The sequence below is a fragment of the Lampetra fluviatilis genome, chromosome 55 (assembly GCF_964198595.1).
Source record: "Lampetra fluviatilis chromosome 55, kcLamFluv1.1, whole genome shotgun sequence".
NCBI lineage: Eukaryota > Metazoa > Chordata > Hyperoartia > Petromyzontiformes > Petromyzontidae > Lampetra > Lampetra fluviatilis.
In genome coordinates this window covers 2852641-2875023 of record NC_136329.1, presented here as the reverse complement: position 1 = coordinate 2875023, position 22383 = coordinate 2852641, and the positions used below count along the sequence as shown (strand labels likewise).

The 22383-nt window shown below is 49.0% G+C and overlaps 1 protein-coding gene across 1 annotated transcript in view; it reads left to right on the top strand.

Annotated features, from left to right (window-relative positions):
* Positions 1–505: 505 nt before the first annotated feature.
* The window catches only part of LOC144949939 (up-regulator of cell proliferation-like), a 32337-nt gene continuing 10459 nt past the window's right edge, over positions 506–22383 (top strand). The window contains exons 1-3 of the mRNA XM_078879929.1: positions 506–527; positions 8509–8805; positions 10948–11016. Coding sequence (XP_078736055.1) covers positions 506–527; positions 8509–8805; positions 10948–11016 — 388 coding nt within the window. The remainder of the gene's footprint in view (positions 528–8508; positions 8806–10947; positions 11017–22383) is intronic.

Below are 22383 nucleotides of genomic sequence, written 5' to 3'. Positions count from 1 at the left end.
CCAAAACATACTTTCATCAATTTTTGGAGAGATGGATATATGAAGTAAATATATGTATATTCTGGCAATTTATACTTCAGCATGGCACTCAGTGCAGTTTTTTAAAGGTATGAATCAGAGATATAGTTACAATTAACTATTATACGTTTTGTAAATTTTCATAATAAGTGACGTGTCATAAGTTTACGTTCTGCGTATAAGATAAAGGCTGTGCTAGAGTTTGAAAGGGATACAAGTGCTGGGTGTTTAGCACAATCCCCCGTGGGCAACAGAATGACGTGAGTTCATTAAGAAACCAATGTCAAAAAACAGCTTCCTCTTTTCTCAAGAGATGCCATAAATATTTAGCTTCTGGCAATGACCTTTAAGTGGGGTGTGTGGGAGGTTTTATGACCGGGGAAAATGCAATATAAACACCTTCACTGCATCTTGGTGGCATCAGTGTGCTCCGATCACTGAAGAATGTGCATGGCAAGTCATTGAACAAGTGCAACTAGATGCTATGATGCATACAGGCGACTCAGAAGGCGAGTGAAAATGATATGCAGTTAACCCTTTCCCATTATCTGTATATACATATTTTAAAACTTGATAACATTGAAATATTAAATACAAACGACAAAATATCTATTCACTTTTCCCTCTTTAAAAGTCTTGTGAGATCTGCCGTGTGGCAATCAAATGAAGAAAATATCCAAACTCAACACTATTTCAACAATATGGCATTTAAAATACTATATAATATGCAACATTTTGGGTCATGGCACTTCTTCACTCATAAAATATCCATTCATCATTCTCAAAAAATTGTTATCCATGGATCACTTGCTCATCGAGGATGTGCATTCTAATCCACGATAATGATCTAACCAAGTTAGAATTCAGCCAATTGCATTTCGTTACGGGATTATTGGCTATATTCTCATACACGAGCAGGGTGGTGAAATTGGTTAGCCGGCGTGACCTGAGGTCTGGCCTTTGTGGCAGGGGCCAGCCTGAGAAACCTCCCATCTCCTGCCGGTACTTATGCGCTCTCATCGCTCGTCTCTGCTAACTACTCCACCGAAGGCCGCGTCGTGTGGCCGTTTGCCCTGCTGTCGGGCCTGGCCGCTGACTCAAAAAGGCTGTACGTACGTATGTTTAACTTCTTTTGGACCATGCGAAATTGAGGGCTGCCCTTAGTGCGCCTCGAACTCCTCACCCATGATGACGTTTATTGGGTTAGATCGTGTAAATGTAAATGTCATAAATCCAACTCCACCCACCACAGTCAACGAATATGGGTTTGTCACGTAAATAAAACTTGTCAATAAGTTACTACTTTTGGACACCGTATTCTCATTTCCTGTATTGGTAATACCCCTTCCCCCGAACGCCGGGGATCCCCTAGCCCCACGGTCAGTGTACGACGAGTGGTGGTCCAGTCCCCGCACACGTGAGGTAGTCCCCCAACTCGGGCCCCCATCCACCTCACTCTCAATATCTCGAGGCTCGGCCAACTTCTCATTAAGGAATATTGTACAATTAACAAACAAGTTATGAAATGGTCGTAAATGACACTCATAAGAAATAAAAAGGTAGAAAACACGTTTTTCAATGCTCACACTTTTATTTGCACTCAAAAGGGCAAAATACATTATTGACCCCAAATTTAATAAAAAATGGATGTGCAAAATGAATGTGTGTGGATGCGTAAAGAAAATTAAACATACCAAAGGCACATCAAATTCAACACATCAAATTTTAATACATTTGGGGTCAAAATAATGTATTTTCTATATTTGAGTGCCAATAAAATTGTGTGCATTGAAAAACTAGTTTTAACCTATGTTTTGTATTGTTTAAAATTTCGACGGCTATATGAAAATGAAAAGAAAATAATTGCTTGGTAACAGTCATAGTAGGAAATTATAATTTTTAATAGACAATGTTGAAGGGGAGTGCAGAGTAAGTTGTTGTATTATTAAAAACAAGTGTTATATGTATGGTGAGACATTGTAAAAAAATACGTTCTCGTCCTACACTGGTGAACTTAGTAAATACTTGGACGTAAATTCTGGCAATTTGCATACAGTAAGCTTATGTAAAGTTGAAATGCAGCAAATAAATAAAGGAAGTAGCATTCGTCTTGTTAATGTTTATGCATACGCAAATTTATAATGTGATTTAAAGGGGGAAAACATGCAAACGGCCAGATAATATGTAGGTGTAAGGGTTAGGATTGAACACAGGACCTCCTGTATACCAGGCAAGGTAGTAAACATCTCGCCACCACATGATGTTTAATGTGAAGAACAGCAACGCTATTACCCTCACCGTCTATGAAGAAAACACCCTGACATGGAATATGGCCGATCTGTTTGGACCTCAAAATTAAAGCAGATTTGAGTGGGGATAATGGTTGGAGGGGTGCCTATCATGCACAAGCAGGTTACCATAGGGCTGGGGGGGCACGTTGTGTTTACATGCAATTGTACTATATGTCTATGCTGCCCGCCTTCAGCAATCCAAACTGACCAGCGGCGGGTGAAGTATGGTTAAACGGCCTTGGCAACAAGAGCGGTGTGTGGAGGCCGTCATCCAGCAGTGGAATGACAAGGGGTTTCTATGCTCTTACGGGCATTCTGCATTGCTCATCTAGACCAGTTAAAAGTGTGCATTGCCATAGCAGGGGCCATGTTTATCAACCATTGACGACATCGCACAAAGCAAAACCTATTTTATTAGCGTGTAGAGATGGCAATGGTGGCAAGCCTATGTGAGCAGTTGAACGCAGAGTAATTGAAAGCATGCACATTTCTGTATGACAGTGGAGTGAAATGACTTTTAGAGCAAGGCGAGACGTATAGGATGTTTAATTTTCGTATTTGCGATCGTTAGGTAATGTGTATGGGAGATGGCAATACACATGTGTAGTGACATCTCGTATGTCACTGAGTGGTGCCGGCCCTAGAGAGACATGGCGTGTGATGTATTCACATCGCGGACATCACGTATGTAGCAACATCGTGGATGTCACTGTGTAATGCCGGCTCTAGTTAAGCACGGCGTCTGATGCATTGCCATCGCGTACGCGTCAGGGGAAAGATCCTACGGGAAGGGTCGAGAGATATCCAGAGGTCTCTCGAAGGTGGGCATGGCCAAGTGCGGGGCCGGCCACGACCCGGGTGGATATAAACCGGCTCCCCATGGGGACTGGGGTTGAGCATTGCTACCGTCATATGAAGAGCTACTTTCTTTGTCCACGAAGAGTTACCCACATGTGGACCCGGATCCGAGCCAGGGTCTGGTCTGTTGTAGCTAACTCCCAGAGTGTTAGTGTAGTTTAGCCTGGTTGTCCACCACCCGAGGCTGTTTTCTGGTAAAGGGGCACTTACGCCTTTGTGTTACGTGCTGGTAGAAATACATGTGTTGCCTCCAAGAAGTACATCTGCGACTCAATCCACTAAAACTGGTGTGGCCCAATATGCTATTTTACTTAGCTAGCCGTAGACCTTGTTTACGCGCCACAGACTACGTACCAGGACATCAGATGACGAAGAGGTAGATCTCATCCTGCAAACAGCCCCGGAGGATGGAGGCAAGACAATGCCGGCGGAGCAGAGCCCCGTCCAGCTCCTCCAAGCCGCGGCGTCCATCCTTGCAGAGCTCCAACCAGCAGAATGGACGGTGATAGAGGGAGCAGCGGAGCCGCGCGGGGACGATGTTTGCACCACCATTTCACGCCAGGCGGAAACCTCTGTGGTGCAGCCCGCGCTCGCTGCCGCCATTTTCTCACAGGAGCGGAGCGCGCAGCTCGCCAAATCCGAAGCTGCGACGGCTTCCCTTCGTGAAGAAATTCACAGCTGCCGGAGGCGACTGAGTGGCCTGCAAGCGGCCGTTCTTGATGAACGCCGACTTGGGCCTTCGACCAAATGGTGGCAATTTACGAGCCAGCATCGAACGTGCGCCACAAGTTTGCTACGTGAAGGAAAGGGAAAACCGAGACACCCCTGGCCTTCCATAGTGCACTTTTGGCACTGGTGAAGGCTGCCTTTCCAAGGATGGACCACGATGGAATCGACGCGTTGGTTCTCGAGAGACTGCTGGCTTTGACCAAGGATCTCAACATCGTTCTGCCGGCCATGGACGACGACGATCTCTCGTCCCTCAAGGTGGCAAAATTCATCCAGGCTCAACAGCTCTTACAATGACACAAGGGGTTGGCAGAGTGTACCATGCCCTGTGAAGGGCCGGTTGCACTTGAAGACATGGAGCCTATTCCAGCCTGCGCATCGACCCAGGGCGGAGGTGGGCGAGGGGACGGCGTGGTGCGACGGACGACCAGCGATGGCCGAAGGCATCGCCTCGTCCCGGAGGCAGTCGCGTCGTGTGCTACAGCTGACGACCGGCCACTCCGACCTGGTCAGTGGCCGGAGCAAGTCCATTGCGTGGTGGCCATGACCGCATGTTCGTCTGCTGTCGTTGGGTTCAAAGAAGAGGTGGAAATTAGGGTGCACGTTCACACCGGCGCATCAGCGACCATCATTTCAAAATTGATTTATAATATCTTGCCCTCTAAATGTCGGGTCTTGTGCTCTATCGAAGCTCCATGCTTCGCCGCTAACGGCGGCTCATTTGGCATTATTGGACGAATAATGGCCGAGGTGTGCATCGCTGATGTTGGACTGACGGGACAGGTTCTTGTTGTCATTGCTTGCTTGCTTGGGACCGATTTTCTGGCGAGGATGCCCCTGAAAATTTGGATTGACCAGGGGTGCCTGAAATTATCATCCGGCCGTCGAATGGCATTCTTGCCTACTCCAACCCGCTTATACATGGCTAACCCCACCATGCAGGCAATTGCACGTCGGACAGTGAAAATTCCCCCTGGCATGCAAATGTTGGTTCCCCTCTGATTGCGGATGCTGCTTGACCAGGGAGCGATGGCTAGTGGTATCCTTTTGGGGCCTTCTAATAAGGCCAGTCGTGGACTGACGTTAGTAGGAGCTCAGACGTTGGTATCCACCGATCAGGAACCCTTCATTAAAGTTCTTAATGCAGGGTTAGATACGTCGGGTCATCCAGGAGGGTACTGTGCTAGCTCACACGTCGCTGGCACTTCCTGAGGGAAGCATCATTAGGAACGTGGGTGCCGCGTCTCATACACGACCGCACCGGAGTATTGACGAGGGGTGGATGGATAAGCTCTGTGCCGAGAGTGCGGATTTGCCCGAGGCCCAGAGGGATAAGCTGCCAGCACTTTTGCGCAAATTTTCGGACCTTTTTAGCAAGGGTAAATTTTATATCGGCCGCACGACGCTCTTGAGTCATCACATTGATAAGGGTGATGCCGCTCCTATCCGGCAGAATCCCTACTGGCTGTGCCCTAAGGAAAAATAACACGTTCGGCTAGCGGTTGACGAAATGTTAGCCGCGGACATTATTTCACCGTCCACCAGCCCATGGGGAGCCCCGTAAGCTTAATAAGGTCTCTGTTACCTCGGATGGATGACTCACTGGATGCTTTGGCGGGTGCTCTGTTCTTTTCTACCCTTGATCATCCACACTGCTGACGGTAGAGGTTGACAAGAAAACACAAATCAAGTCATGACCCAAAGTGTTTGATGACATTTTTCCAATGATTTCTGGGTTTAAAACCATTTGTCTCAGTTGAAATTGTGTCTGTGTCTGTATATATGGATGGCTTCGTGAATGAATCTTTGTTGATAGCCAATCGGCTTGCAAAGTACCATCGTCTTAGAGAAATCAATTTCACGTGAACCAGCCGCATTAAAGTAATGATCAGCCACGGCAGAAGAATTGGTCCTGCCGTGTTTCAGATCTGCCTTATGTTCACGACCACGGTCCGAGACATTTCGTTTAGTTTCCCAAATGTAACTGCTGCCGCAGATGCAGCTTACTTTGTAGACGCCGGGATATTGCATGTCAGGAATCTTGTCCTTCACAGATGAGATCAGATCACAAATTTTGTGTATAAAAATGTTAAAAGTTAACTTTAAATGTGGTTAGTGCAACAATTACGTCACTGACCCTATCCATGCATTGTCCCCTTGGATGCACTACATCATAATAAACAACTTTTGTAAACACACCAAAGCATTTGATGTGACTGTTTACCTTAAAGAATGAAAAAAATACAAAATTTGTACAAAAATAATATGTTCCAGGCAAGTTTCGAAATGTCGACTCCGACGTTAGTATTAATATATAGTTTTACCAAAACCTGTTTGAAAAGCACTCGTGGAATAAGGCTTCTATACCAAATATTAATTGGTTTAAACGAGCCAAGTAATTGATTAATTGATGGGGATTTTGATTCAGGCATGCAAAATTTGGAATCGATTGGACAACGGTAACTGGATGACATTTTGATTACAAGATTTGACGACGACATATAATCTACTTTACCGAGTGACATCCCCAGCGTTTAACAGTGCTGCTTTTTTGTATTTGGATTGTCAGCCAACACCGGCCGCAACCCCGAGTTGAGGTGCACCAATTGTTCTCTTTTAGCCCCGCCCCCCCACCGTTACATTCCCTGGCTACCACATTCAGATAAGCCCCTCCCCCTTAACTTGTATTTAAGAGCTTGGCTTTAGGATGTTTTCCTCACTTGATACAGTGATTTTAGCTGTGACGGTCCCACCTGATGAAATAAACTTGTGTTGCCCCCGAAACGTCGTGATTTATTATTTTATTTCTATTATGTTTTATTATTTATTTTTTATTTTCACCTACGTGACTTTACCGAAAAAACCTAAGAGTATGAATCCTTGCACTCACTTCAAATCTAGAAACAATGAAAATTCTTTTCACAACTTCGTTTAACTCACCGTGGAGAAGTACATCAATGATGCGGCGCCTGCTCCCACATCAACGCTTACTTGAATTAATAGGTTATTTTATGAATGAATCTTCAATGTACAACTTTGTTTGTGTAGAGGGTGCCTATAACTCGTTGACACGGAGCAGGGACCCGAGACACGTGGCGCCAGCTTCTTGGGCAAGCCAATTTTAGAGTTTAGAGACCGCGGCTTTTTTGACCACCACAAATATATACATATATAATTAATAAGTCGTCCATACAAAAGTTAATTGCTTTCAAGGAGCCAATTAATTGATTATTTATTGCCGATTTTTATACAGACATGCATTGTCACCGAATCTGAGTACGTGTGTAAAATTAAGGATTGATTGGACAACGGGAAGTGGACGACATGTTGATTTCAAGATATACAATTTGACCACGACACAGGAGTCAAGTTAAGCAAAACCATTGATTAAAAAAGAACCATTATATCGACGTAAAATTTCCATTTGATTGGGTTAATCAATGGATCAAGAACAGATTGTTAATATCTGACTACTGCACTTACATTAATAGTGTCAGGTTTGATGAAGCTAAGGTTGTAGATGACTGAATCCAATGGTTTAGGCTGCGGGTTGGTGTGGTAAGAAAACCAGGATTAATATGGAAACATAAATATATGATTCCCATCAGGTTGTAATTCTTTTGGAAAATGAGAATGAAAACCAAAGCAATGTGTTATATCATTTGAATTGGAACATTGACTCTGATTACGAACATAGAACAAACACTGCATGTTATGCAAAAATGTGTAGAGGAGTAGAAGAGAGTAGTGGCATCATGTGCGCTGTCCGGTGCGATGGCGTCACGGTACGTGGGGTCATGCGCGCTGGACAGCGCATATGACGACACAGCTCCTCGAGGATAAAGGGGGGACCCCGTGACGTAAGCGGGGTCGTAGCTGGAGAGTAGGGTCAAAGTAGGGTGGAACGGGGGGAGCCAGGGGCAAGAGGGTAGGAATAGGGGATAGCACAGCGTCAGGGCTGGATGTGGATATGCTCCTCGGTCGGCCGTGTTGGCTGATCCCACGGCCGGCGCAGAGGAGACGGCACAGGGCAGCCGGCTGTGTCGGGACCGAGTTAGACCTAGCCCGGGACCCCGAACCCCTAGGAAGTGATTCACCCCCCCCCTCCCCCCCCCCCCCCGTTTGTTGTGTAGCCCTTAATAAACGGCGAAAGCCCTTAACCTTACCTCCGTCTCTGAGTGAGTCGTCGCCAACTTTTCTACAAATGTACAGAGAAATGTACGCTGAAAATGACAACTCAAGATAGAAAATGGGGCACATGGATTCTAGAACAAAATGCAAATGTTATAATCCTGTGAACTAAGTGGTCTTGGGCAGGATTCACCGCTGAAAGGGATGGTAGCAAATGGATGACACTGATGGCACCAAGAGCTTGGATCATGTCAGAGACAGAAAGAATAATGGTGATGGAGTGATGAGATGAGCTGGTGTGCAAAAAGACATGGATTGTAGCATCACAGAGATAATTCTAAGTTCGGCAAAAAAAATGGCTGATAATGTTGAAAATTGATTAATTTTTAGATTTTTTGTATTTTCTAATTTGATTATTTTGAATGAGCAAAGCAGATATCTAATTTATTCAACTGCTGTGCTCCCTTTTGTAATTGAACAGACACTGCAGAAGATGACACATCATGGCGGGACATGATCCGGACAAACAAAAGAAAACTGGTAGACTGGATCAGTGAAGAGCCCTCTGATTTGCTGGATGAACTGGAAAGTAAAGACCTAATTAACCGAAACGTTTATAAACAGGTTAAGGAAATCAGTGACTCTAAGAAGCAGTCTCGTTTCCTCATCGACCACTTCCTTGACAGGGAAGAGAATGATTGCAATCATTTCCTACAATCGCTCAGAGATGTGAAGAACAATTACCACCCGGAGCTCCAGAAATGGATTGAAAATCTTGGTAAGTAATCATCTTGAGTGTGAAATCTATATCTCTTAGAATATAAAAAATAGACATTACATTGGCATTAAATGGATTATAATCATTTAAATAATCATAATCTAAGTCATACTGAATGCAACACTACATGTCAAAATGCAATGCATAATCAGAAGTTATGGGTTTCTAAATTAATTACAGAGCAAAGTAAAATACAAGTTAAGTTAGCAATTGTGAAATGGGTGCTCTAATGATATCCCTAAAAATAAAATGACTAACATCAAACGGCAAATCACTATGTCGCCGACCTTATTGCGCCCAGCAAAAATAAGACTCGGAACTATATTTGCTACTATTAATCAATTTCTCAAACTAGTTTCTTATTCTAGTTCCTTAGGTTTGGTTGATAGATGTAACTTTTTGTTAAACTTTTTCACTGTTTAAATAGTTCTATTCATTCCGGGCTGTCTTCATAATTCGCTGCTCCTCTACGTTCAAATGTATTGCCTCCTTCTATATGTATGTTGAACTTCTGACGCACCGTACATAGCCAACCGTGCTTATCGGAGGTGCTGCACCATTTTAAGGGTACAACACTAACTGATCTCCGTGATATCACTTCTTTTGAGGGCACTCCTCTGATCTCTGAATCTCGACCTTTCTCCAATTTGATTTCTGCAAATTTTACTCGTCTGGGTGCATTTGTGTTCGATATGTTCAACAGGCCTCACAGCTTGGGTATTGTTCATTTCACATTTCAGATGGCAGCTGTAACTCCTCTCCTTTAGAAGCCAGGTCTTAATCCAGAGTTGTTGGTTAACTTCCATCCTATCTCTTAAGATTCATTTCCTCGGTAAGGTCCTGGAGTGCTGTGGCTAATTGACTCCAGCAATATCTGGCCTTGAATAATCTGCTTGACCCCTATCAAACTGAATTCAGATCATGGCATAGCACGAATACTGCTTTGTTTAGGGTGGTAAATAACCTGTTGAACTATGCAGGCCACAATATAATTTGGGATTCCTCAAGAAACTACACTCGGAACCATTCGGCTCCACATGGAGCTTTGCTTTGATTTTTGGGCGTGTACTCTCACTGTTATAGAGACGACACTGACATAATTTCAGCTGAGACTTGACTGCATCAGTGACATATATGCTATCATCATCACTCATTTATAAAATTTTGGATGAAGAAGAATTTTCTTCAACTGAATGTTGACAAGACTCAAGTCCATTTTGTTGGTTGTTCCCACCAGTTGACCAAAAATGTATTACTCCACCTGGTGATCGATGGCCAGAACGTCTGCCACACACATGAGATTTAAAAACTCTTCAGTGCATAATACATTTACACACACCCATCTCCCGTATGTGTAATCTCCCTTATCGGCTACATGCCTGTTTTCACACCAACTTTTGCAAATTCATTATCACTCTCCTCGTCATCACTCTCACTACAGTACATCAGCATTACAACGATACAAACCTGTCACAACACAAGCGCACAAGAAAACCTTGTACACAACCATCTAAGTGTAGTGGTGGTGCTGACGCGCGCCCGCAGTGAGAGATCACGGGGCGGCGCGGGGTGCGTGGTTGGGCACGCGATGTAGGCGTGGTGTTGACGCGCGCGCCGAGAGGGAGAGAGTACGGGGCGGCGCGGGGTGCGTGGTTGTGCGCGCTGACCCAAGGTGGGAAAGAGGATCGTGGGCAGCGCGCAGTGATTGGTCAACTGGGGTGAATGCTCTCAGCGACGTCCGCATGAAGGACTATAAAGGGGGACGCGCGGGAGCACTCGAGGAGTTGTTAACCAGTCGAAGACCGAAGACGGAGTTCAAGGGGTAGGCCCTGAGACCCCTAGTCCCGCTGTCCTTGTCAGGACCGGGGCCCTGTGTGGCTCGGAGGCGAGACTGTGGGACCCGTAGTCTGACGTCCATGTGGGCCGAGACTGTGAGCCCGTGTGGGTGTAGCCGGGGTTACCCTGTGGGTTAAGGCTGGAGTTAGCCACCCGTGTAATATAAGTTGGTGTTAAATAAAGAGTGTGCTACCCATAAGGTCGTCTCCCGCCAAGTTCCTACATTACATAAGGATTAATTTAAAGCCTGGATTTGGGTTTATACCACGAGATCTTGATTCCTAAGGCCTTTTTCTCGACACCCAGGACTTCAAAAGCCAATGTATGGGTATCCAGTGACTCCACATCAATCACAGCATCCTCAAAAGAGTAAAGGTTGGTAACCCTCACTTCACGACAGATGTGCCATGCAGACTACAATTCACTTTACAACATAACACCCAGTACATGCAGATATTGAAGAGAGTTCAGGCAAGGACATACCTCTAATTCACGCAAACGTCACTGGGCAACAGCCATAGATATACCCACCACACTTTGCAGCACTTTCACTTCCTGCATGCCGGCACACCTTCATATCTAATATTTTTTGGAATTCCAAAAAAGTTGCAGGGCTTCCTAAAATGTCTCCTGATGCACTGTATCAAATTTCTTCTTCTGGCACAAATACAGATTGTTCAGGCGGCTGAGTGTACACGATATTATTGAAGAGGCACATACACCGACAAGTCACACTTTGTTTCACTCCTGATGGTTGTTGTATATATTTGGTCTTGAAATTTTTTTTTAAAAAAATTATGAAAATTAAATGAAAATAGAAAATGTGTAATTGCCAAAATTATGCTAATTAGTGTGAATACGCTAACTATGCATTTATGCTAATTGGTCTCTGCTTCGATGTCTAGGGGTATTAGCAATCGGGATAATAAAATGAAGGTGTAATTGTATGAAGTTATGCAAGTGTATGTAATTATGCTAATTTGGCTAGGCTTCGTTGTCTCGGGTGTATTATCAGTCGTGATCGTACAATGATTCTCGCTTTAACTTTTACTGATTATGTTTTACTGTGTTATGTCAGGTCTCAAAATTCAGACCTCACCGCATGAAACAGTTCTTATAATGAAGATTATTATGCATGAACTTAGGGAGGTGTAATGTAGTAACTCGGCGGGAGACGACTTCACGGGTAACACACTCTTTATTTTATTAAACTCGTTCACAGGTGACTAACACCTACTTTGTATCTCGGGTGACAAACACCCACTTAGTATCTCGGGTGACAAACACCCACTTAGTATCTCGGGTGACAAACACCCACTTAGCTACTTGGCGACTAACGCCCACTGAGCTACTCGGATGACCAACATCCACTTAGTATCTCGGGTGACAAACACCCACTTAGCTACTCGGCGACTAACGCCACTGAGCTACTCGGATGACCAACATCCACTTAGCTACTCGGCGACTAACGCCCCTGAGCTACTCGGGACACTCCCTGCCCGGGGTATCCGTCTCGACTGTGGGTCCCCAGCCCGACCCACGGGGGAGTCGGACCCCGGGTCCCACAGCCTCGCCTCCGAGCCACACAGGGCCCCGGTCCCCACAAGGACGGCGGGACTAGGGGTCTCGTGGCACTAGGTCTTCAGCTCCGTCTTCGGGTCTTCAACTGGGTAACTCTCCCCGAGTGCTCTCGCGCGTCCCCCTTTATACCCCACCTGCGGACGTCGCTGCGAGCACCCACTTATTCGACCAATCGCCGGGCGCTGGCTACGATCCTCTTTTCCCACATCTCATCGTGCCTCACCACTCACGCCGCGCCGCCCCGTCATCTGTCACTCCCGGCGCGCGCGTCCACACCACGCCCACAACGCGTGCCCAACCCCGCACCCCGCGCCGCCCCGTGATCCATCACTGTCACAGTCGGCGCACGTCAATACCACCACTACATCACCCCCTACCACATAGCTCGCAGCCGCCCCGGCTGCTATAAAAATATACAAACCCCCCTGTGTGCCCCGTAACACAACACAACAACAAGAACAACAACTAACCTAACAACACAACACGACGCGAACACTACCATCCGCAACCCTCAACCAATGCCACCGCGACAATAGAACAATATATACAAACCGGCGAGTGACAATAGCAATGTGTATGCAAAAAGGAAAATAAATGGAAAAAAATGTTTTTCTTTCGACTCGTGCAGTGTCCCCTTTTTCTTCCGAGCGTCCCTACAACGGGACATTACCCCGGCAGAGGGGAACACCGGGCGAGCTCGGTGTAGAGAAAAAACGTCTTCATGAAAATTGTTGAGACCTAGCCCGAGTCCGCCTTGCCGGTCCGTCGTACGGCACCAGACGCGGTTGAACGTCCGGTGGTGCCGGCGGGAAGACATCGGCCAGGCATCGAGGACTCGTGCGTGCCCCGGGGTTCAGGCTCTCGACGGTCAGCAGCCGTCAAGCCCGAGGCACCTGGGGGTGGGTCAGGTGGAGACACGTGAGGATCAGCCTGCGACACCTCCCTCCCCGAGTCGACGGTCACATCACACGCCCGGTCGTCACGGCACAGAACGGGGTCACACGGTGCCGCATAGGGCTTCAGTCGGGAGGGGTGCACGTACCAACGGCGTTTCCCCCATTTAATCTGTATACTCTGGGGTCGTGCAACCCGCACAATTTCCACCGGTCCCCTCCAAGGTCTCAACAACTTGGGGGACGTAGCCAACGGTGCATGTGGACAATGCAGCCAGGCCTTATCGCCTGGTTTCCAATCATGCGTATGCACCCTCCGCTCATGCAATTTCTCGTTTGCAATTTGCCGCGACCGCGAATTCAACCTTGCCGCCTCCCGCGCTTCAGTCAATTTGGCGATATTAAATTTGATGTGGTCTGCCAATTTAGATTTTGCACGTGGCTGGGAAATCCCCAGTTGGACGTCCATGGCCGGATCGGCCTCCCGCCCATACATAAGAAAAAATGGGGAAAACCCCGTCGCCGCATGAGGGGCCATTCGATAGGCCGCGAGTACCCCCGGCACCTGTAAGTCCCAATCAACCTGATCGTCGCAGACCTGTTGGCACAACATAGACGTAATCGTCCTGTTCAGACGCTCAACCATCCCGTCAGTCTGCGGGTGGTAGGGGGAAGTACGCACTTTCTTTGTACCCAACAGGTCGCACACCTCGCGCAACAAAACGCTCGAAAAATTCTTCCCTTGATCCGTCAGCAAGCGTTCGGGGGCGCCCTTGTCCAACACATAACCCTGGACAAAGGCGTCCGCCACCGCCGCAGCCGACTGGTTGGCGAGCGGCCATGCCATAGGCCATCGGGTGAAGTATTCCACGCCAACCAGCAGGAACCTATTTCCCCTTGGTGTAGCCGGAAAGTGCCCCAAGATGTCCAACGCTACCAATTCGTTTATACGCGAAACCTGAATGGATTGCAGCGGTGGATTAGCTGCCAATGGTGGCGGTTTCCTTTTGGCGCACCCTACGCATCCCTTAAGAATATTCGCCACGTCGTTACCCATCCCCGGCCAATAATAGTCTCGCTGGATTAGGGCGAGCGTTTTGTGAAAACCCAGATGCATGAGCCGTTCATGAGCTGCCAGAACAACCCTACCCCGCATAGCAACAGGCACAACGAGCACGTGACGCCGGGACATGTTGTCCCACCTCATCAAAAGGCCCTGTCTGCACACCCAGGAACCGACCCGCGCCTCCCCTTCTTCGGGAGCGCCAACTTTCCGACGTAGCGTAAGTAGGGAGCTGTCGGACATCTGGAGGCGGCCCCACTCAATGAGGGGCAACGACAACAGCGAATCCCTCCCCGTGGGGGCGTCCTCTCCCGGGGTGTCAGTGGCGGCGAGCGCAACTCCCGGGGTGCCGGCGACCGGGGGTTTGCACCGCGCCGATCCCAACAAACATGTGCAGTCCGTGCACGGTGGCAACCGCGACAAGGCGTCCGCGTTTGAGTGTCGCAACCCCTTGCGGTAAATCGTCGTGAATTGGTAGTCTTGAAGGACCTCCAACCATCGGGACAATTGGCCCGATGGCTGTGCCACGCGCATAGCGTATTGTAGAGCCGCATGGTCCGTCCGGACCGTAAAATGACGGCCGTAAAGATACGGCCTGAATTGCTGTGTAAAAAACACAATGGCTAACAATTCACGACGAGTTACGCAATAGCGTTGTTCTGCGGGGGAAAGAACCCTACTACCGTAGGCGACCACCCGTTCAACCCCCCCGACCACCTGTGAGAGCACCCCCCCGATACCCGTATTGCTGGCGTCCGTGTCAAGCAAAAACGGTTGTGTGAAATCGGGGTAACACAAGGGGGGAGCCTGCACCAAGGCGTCACGGAGGGAGCAGAACGCAGCCTCCTCTTCCGCCCCCCAGTGAAACCTCACACCCTTAGCCGTCAAAGCGTGCAGGGGCTTGGCTATGGTGGCAAATTGCTTGACAAAACGACGGTAATAGGAGGCAAAACCAATGAAACTACGAACCTCCGTGACCGAGGTTGGCGTTGGCCATGAGCTGACGCAATGCGTCTTAGCAGGGTCCGTCGAGATCCCTGAACGACTCACGATATGGCCCAAATACCTGACCGATTCCCGAAGCAGAAAACATTTAGCCGGTTTAAATTTAAGCTTAGCGGAACGCATCCTGAGGAACACCGCTCTCAGTCGCTGGAGGTGCTCCTCGAAAGTCCGACTAAAGACGATGATATCGTCAAGATAAATCAAACAGGTATCCCATTGGAGGCCCGACAAAACCAATTCCATGAGTCTCTGGAACGTGGCGGGAGCGGAATGTAAGCCCATGGGCAAACGGTTGAATTCAAATAGGCCCCCAGGTGTCCGGAAAGCAGTTTTAGGTTTAGACTCGTTATCGAGTGGCAATTGCCAAAATCCAGAAAGCAGATCGAGTGTGGAAAAAAACTGCGCTCCCGCCAAGGCATCCAGCGACTCATTCATCCTGGGGAGCGGATACGCATCCGCCATCGAGATTTTGTTTAAGCGGCGGAAATCGACACAAAACCGCAAGGACCCGTCCTGTTTCTTTACTAGGACAATAGGAGCACCCCACGGACTAGAAGAGGGCGAAATGATATCGGCCGCCAACATATCATTAACCGCCGATTGCACATGTTCCTTCTCGGCTGGGCTGAGCCGGAAGGGATTCTGACGAATAGGGGCCGCGTCCCCTGTAGCTATGTGGTGGCGCAACAGGTCAGTGCAGCCGATATCGTACTTATGTTTGCTGAACACGTCAGCAAACTCGATGAGCAAACCCCTCAATGCTCCCAATTGCACCCCGGACAAGTTAGCAGAACCCGCACACAGCGAGTCCAACCACTCAGTCCCCTCATCACTTTGAGGATGCGACTTGACAGTGAAATCTGCTTGAGCCACGAGCCGTTCCTCAACGGGCAGCGGCGCGGCGTGAGCCAGCACCGTTCCCTGCGCAATTACGGCCGGCCGCGACCCCGTATTCAGGACCATTACGAACGGCTCACTGTCCCCTCTCACCATGGTTTGAGCAACCGCTAAGTCGAGGCCCTTACTGGCTCTGTTTGACGGCCCCAACAGCACCCCCTGTGCCTCCGCACCCACCTCGAGTGGCTTCCTGAACCGAAGGGGTACTAACATTTGCGATCCCGGGGGCACCCGTACAGTGTGAGTCGCCAGCGCCTGCACCGTCGCACAAACCGTGCGCACTTTGGTAGGGCTCGACAAGAACGCAACCCGCCGACCTGACGGTAGCTCTATGCAGGCCTGATCTATAAGAATTTTGATGGGCATTTTGGACAAAAAGTCCGTACCTAGCAAACAGGGAACGGCCAGCGATGATGATACAAAAATAGGGCCCGCTAATTTAATGTCACCAATGCAAATAGTCGCCCGAATCTGGCCGATGATCCCCAGGGATCCCCCATTCGCCGCATAAAATGGCACGTCTACTGGCAGAAGGGGTCTACTTTGGACGGGAAGAATGTTATAAATAAGGTCCGAGATGATGGTGGCCGACGCACCCGTGTCAACAAGCACCCGGACCTCAACCCCGTCAATGAACCCCGTTACCACGGACGACCCGGCCGACGCAGCCACGATCCTGTGGGCCAATTCGGACCACTCGACTGCTTGCGGGCCGCGTACGGACCCCCCTCGCCGAATTGAACCCCCGGCACCCAGCCGCGAACCCCCCACCGCGAAGCGGCGACCCGACTGTGCCGTGTTTGTGGACCGAACGTGTGAGGTGCCGCGACTTGCCGGGTTTTGTTGGGATGACTTGTGGCCCTGGTCGTCGGCCCGACGTGGTCCTGTGGCGCGCTGACGCGGGGCCCGGCACCCGGCTGCGACGTGACCCCGAAGGCCGCAGTTGTAGCAGACGACGGACGTCGTAGGTTTCGGTTGCTCCAGCTTGCGGGGCGAACGTGTGGGCGAACGACCTCCCGTTCTCCACTCCCCCGGACGCGATGCAGCGAAGGCCTGCTCCTGCACCGCAGCTGGCTGAGGTTCGGCGATCGTGGCGGCCAGTGCCGCGTTCCCCGCCCATTTGCAGACGACCCCCGGCTTGCGTTTGAGGACCTCGTACGCGTGAATGCTCGTGGCGATCGCCAGGGAGCAGATATCCATCTCGTCTGCCACGTTGATGGGGACCCCCAACTCGTGGGCCAACACCAGCAGCTGCTCCGTCACCATGGCGTCCTTCCCCTCCTTATCCATGCGGGGAAAAGCTGCGTCCGCCAAGGCGAGTAGTGCCGTGCGGTAGGCTAGCGTCGTTTCCCCAGCCACCTTCCGCCGATCGTAGAACTGGTGGCGACACGTGGAGGGCGGCCCGAACACCTTCGCCATCAGGTGTAGTGCGGCCTGGAGCGTAGAGCGGGACGACCTTGCAGCAGATGTGAAGGCTGCAAGCGCGTCGTCGTCAAGCATCGCTGGCAACGCACGCAGGGCAGTGGTGTCGGACCACCCCGACATCTCCTGATGAGCGAGGAACCTTCGTTGGAAGGCTCCCCAGTCGCCCCCATCCGCCTTGAACGCCGACAGCGCGGGCAATCTTTGCTGGAGGACCCGATCGTCGTCGACGTCGGAGAGATTTTCCCGCGCTCCGCTGGAGTTGTGTAAAATGTCGGCTCGGTTGTCAGGCGCAAAATGGAGGGCTCCGGCGCGCGCTGATGACGTGGGCTGCGCTGCGCGGAGGTGTCCGGCCACGTGGCGTCCGTCTTTCCCGCCAATCGGTGGCGGCCCCCCAAAAACGGCGGCAACTTCCAGACTTTTGGCGCGAAGCGCCTTTTGGCAGGAATCCTCCAACGTCGCTTCCTCCACGACCCCCGCAGCCGTTTTTCCGCTCGCCGGAACGGAGATGTCGGCCAAGACAGCGGCGGCGGCGAGTAGCAACTCCGCCAACCGGGAGTGCGCGTCCTGGAGGCTGGTGTCGGAGGCAAGCGGAGCGTCGGCCATCACCGCGAAGTGCTGCATCGGCGGCAACTCCTCGTCCTCTACTCCCGAGGTCGGTGTCCCCGGTACGCCGTCGTCATCCCGACCTCGCTCGTGGGTACGGGTAGTCTTCCTTGTGTCCATACTTCTTGAAGACAGGTTTACTTCTGACGCCAGTTGTAATGTAGTAACTCGGCGGGAGACGACTTCACGGGTAACACACTCTTTATTTTATCAAACTCGTTCACAGGTGACTAACACCTACTTTGTATCTCGGGTGACAAACACCCACTTAGTATCTCGGGTGACAAACACCCACTTAGTATCTCGGGTGACAAACACCCACTTAGCTACTTGGCGACTAACGCCCACTGAGCTACTCGGATGACCAACATCCACTTAGTATCTCGGGTGACAAACACCCACTTAGCTACTCGGCGACTAACGCCACTGAGCTACTCGGATGACCAACATCCACTTAGCTACTCGGCGACTAACGCCCCTGAGCTACTCGGGACACTCCCTGCCCGGGGTATCCGTCTCGACTGTGGGTCCCCAGCCCGACCCACGGGGGCGTCGGACCCCGGGTCCCACAGCCTCGCCTCCGAGCCACACAGGGCCCCGGTCCCCACAAGGACGGCGGGACTAGGGGTCTCGTGGCACTAGGTCTTCAGCTCCGTCTTCGGGTCTTCAACTGGGTAACTCTCCCCGAGTGCTCTCGCGCGTCCCCCTTTATACCCCACCTGCGGACGTCGCTGCGAGCACCCACTTATTCGACCAATCGCCGGGCGCTGGCTACGATCCTCTTTTCCCACATCTCATCGTGCCTCACCACTCACGCCGCGCCGCCCCGTCATCTGTCACTCCCGGCGCGCGCGTCCACACCACGCCCACAACGCGTGCCCAACCCCGCACCCCGCGCCGCCCCGTGATCCATCACTGTCACAGTCGGCGCACGTCAATACCACCACTACAGAGGCACCACTCAGACACTTCTGTGTTAAGCAACTTTCATATTTTTATTTTAAGCTTTCGTAACTGCAGGGATTCATATTGTTTTCTTGCTGTGGATTTCACACCTGATTATGATTGCATGTGTTGCAGTCGTAACGTCGTGATAATTTTTATTGATTAATATTTTTTTATCTTATTATTTCCCTTCTACGTGACTTTACCGAAAGAACCAAGAATATACAACTTTAATGTCTTTAAAAAAACATAACACTCTAATATGCGAACTCTTATGCTAGGAATGGCAACACAGTACTCCTGGAGATGTCCTCCTCATTGATCCGTACATTTAACCCTGAATGGTAACGTTCGTTAAACTGGATAACAGAACAATCGGCTAATTCCTCAGATTAAAGCGAGCATTCACGGCGATAGGAAAAATTCCTTACAAATTTAAGTGACAATATTCATACGAACAGTAATAAAGAAACATGTCCCTAAAGCAAAAGTAGACCTAATTTAATTCATTGGTAAGAGTATGCAATTAACGAAATGTCTTAGAACAATGGTTTACGGCAGTGTGCCTGCTTGTCTCGCAATGTTATCAATTGGCTACGGGCTTCAATAAATTCGCGTGATCAAAATAAAGATTTTAACAAAATAGTATCCCTGTGAGTGTGTAGATTCGTAACATAGATGTTTATAAATGTTTAGTTTCATCAATTAATTACTTGGTACAGTTATGCAATTAATGAAAACGAATGACTAAAATACTTCTCAAACTGCCTATTTCTATCTATAAAATTTACTAGGCTCTCGTAGGTCAATTCGCTCTTTCTCTCCCTCCTCGCTTCGGGGTGGATTTCCATACAACTCTCTCTAAAATGTACCAGTCTTGTTGAGTCTTTCAGTGACATGCTAATTTGTCTGCTCCAGCAGCTGCTCCAACAGACCCACCTCTCTCTCTCTGCCCCCTCCCCCCTCTCTCTCTATTTAAGGCCTCGGCACAGAGGCATTGTGTCTCTGTGTGTCTATGTTGTGTGTCTTTCTTTTTTTTTTACGATCAGAGGAAACAAGAAGATGCTCGGTGTAGTCGGTACTTTGCTTCGTTCATCATTTCGTTTATTTTTATTTTTTTAATGCTTTCCTTTATGTAACCCGACTCCGCTCTCTGGCCCCTCTCTCTCTACCCCCTCTCGCTCTCTCGCTCGCTCTCTCTCTCGTTCTCGCTCTCTCTTTTTTTAACTACGACAAGCGCTGCATCTGCACGCAGCCCTTCTCGCAGTCCAATGGCCTCCGACGGGTAGCTCATATCTGCATGCAGAGGTCTCCGTCACTGTGTGTCTCTGTGTTGTCTCTCTCTGCTTGTGTGTTTGTCTTTGTATCTCCGGGTCTGTGTTTTATCTCTCTCAAATTTAGTTCTACCTGATGACGGTTGCTTGTGTTGCAATCGAAACGTTGTATTCTATTATTTTATATATTTTCTTTCTACATGACTTCACTGAAAGAACCAACGAGTAATTCCTGCAGTTACGAAAGCTTCAAATCAGATGTGTGGAAATCCACCCGAAGCGGCCGGGAGAGAGAAAGAGCGAATTAACCTTTGAGAGCCTGGTCAATTTTATAGAGAGAAACAGGCCGTTTGAGAAAACTAACTTACCATTTTTTGGGGAAATGTAATGCTATGCAACTCAGAGAGTCGGCTAACACACAGGTAACGCATAGACTGGTTGATTCCTTATTCACATTCACATTCCTTATTGCCGTACAAATCCTAGAGGAATGGCCTTTTCTATTGATTCTCCCAGCATCTGGAATGCTATCGCCAATAAACTGCAACTTGGATCACTACCTGTGAGATCTTCACTCAAAACTGATCTAGATGAGTTGTACACCTCTAGCTGCCACTGCTATTCAGAATGGCCTGAAATCAAATGTATCATTCTGGATGACGTATGATCTTGAGTTTGATTATAGTGTTCTGTTTTGATCCAGAAGAGGCCTGATGGCTCGTTCGGACATTCCGTCTACAGGAAAGCCACCCACACGGATTCCTAGCTAAAGCCTGACTCCCACCACCATCTGGCCCAGAAGAACTCCCTTATCAAAACATTACACCATAGGGCCTGCTGCATCTCCGACCAGTGCCACCTAGCCAGTGAACTGGAGCACGTACACCAAGCCCTCAAGATAAATGGATACTCTGACCGCACAATCCGCAAAACTGTAGCCCTAACCATGGGGAGACAACCATCTGAGGACCCAATCAAAACCATCACCTTGCCATACATAGCAGGTGTTACCAAAAATATAACCAAAATCTATAACAAACACAAGATCCATGTCCGATTTAATACAGTACACAAAATCTGTGATTTTATCCCATCTGTGAAGGATGTCATTCCTGATATGCAGTACCCTGGTGTCTACAAACCAAGTTGTGTCTGCGACATGTATCGGACCGTGTTCGTGAACACAAGGCAGATTTGAAACACAGCAGAACTAATACCTCTGCAGTGGCTAGTCATTGTTATAACGCAGTGGGCTCGCACGATATTGTTTTTTTCCGAGACCAAGGTACTCTGCAAACCTTCTGGTAACCATCAAAGATTTGTCCATGAAGCCATCCAGATATATAGACACAGAGACAATTTCAACCGAGAAGATGGGTATAAGCTGAGCAATCATTGGAAGGACGTGATTAACCAAGCAAAGTCGTAACTTGCTGTGGTGCTTCCATCCTTCCTGCCGTTTGGCTGTTATCTCTGACTCTCTGAGTTGCATTGCCCTGTTAGGTGCCTCTGCATTAACGGGCTGGGGTCTCACTAACATGGCCACCTCTGCTCCCTTAGCCTCGATGTATCGATGGTTCTTGCTGTGTGATGGGCTTTGTGCCTTACTGGCGCGACCACCGTTGCGGTGGTTTTCTTGCGTAGAAGCGCTTGCCTCACAGCGTAGTTGGTGGCGCCACAGCTTGTGTTACACATAGACATGACATTAACCTGTTGATCCCCCTAATCTCCCTGCCTAAACTCTCCCATCAACATAGTGCTATTCTCCCATTAACACTGCTGTTGTGTGCATATGTGGGGACGATACTCTTATGCGGCAACGGAAGCTCATTTCATGCTAATCTCTCTCCCTAATCTCTCTCTCCCTAATCTCCCCCATTAACACAGCTGACCTGCTTGTGTCCGGGGATGGAATTTTCTTCCAGCTCAGATCCCGCTTGCTTGCCCATCGCTATATAAATAAACTCTTGTTATAACAGCTCTCTCGCTGGCTCAGCAGTTCCACTGCCATTGGAGGACGATCGCTTGTGTTGTGATCGAAATGTCATGATATATT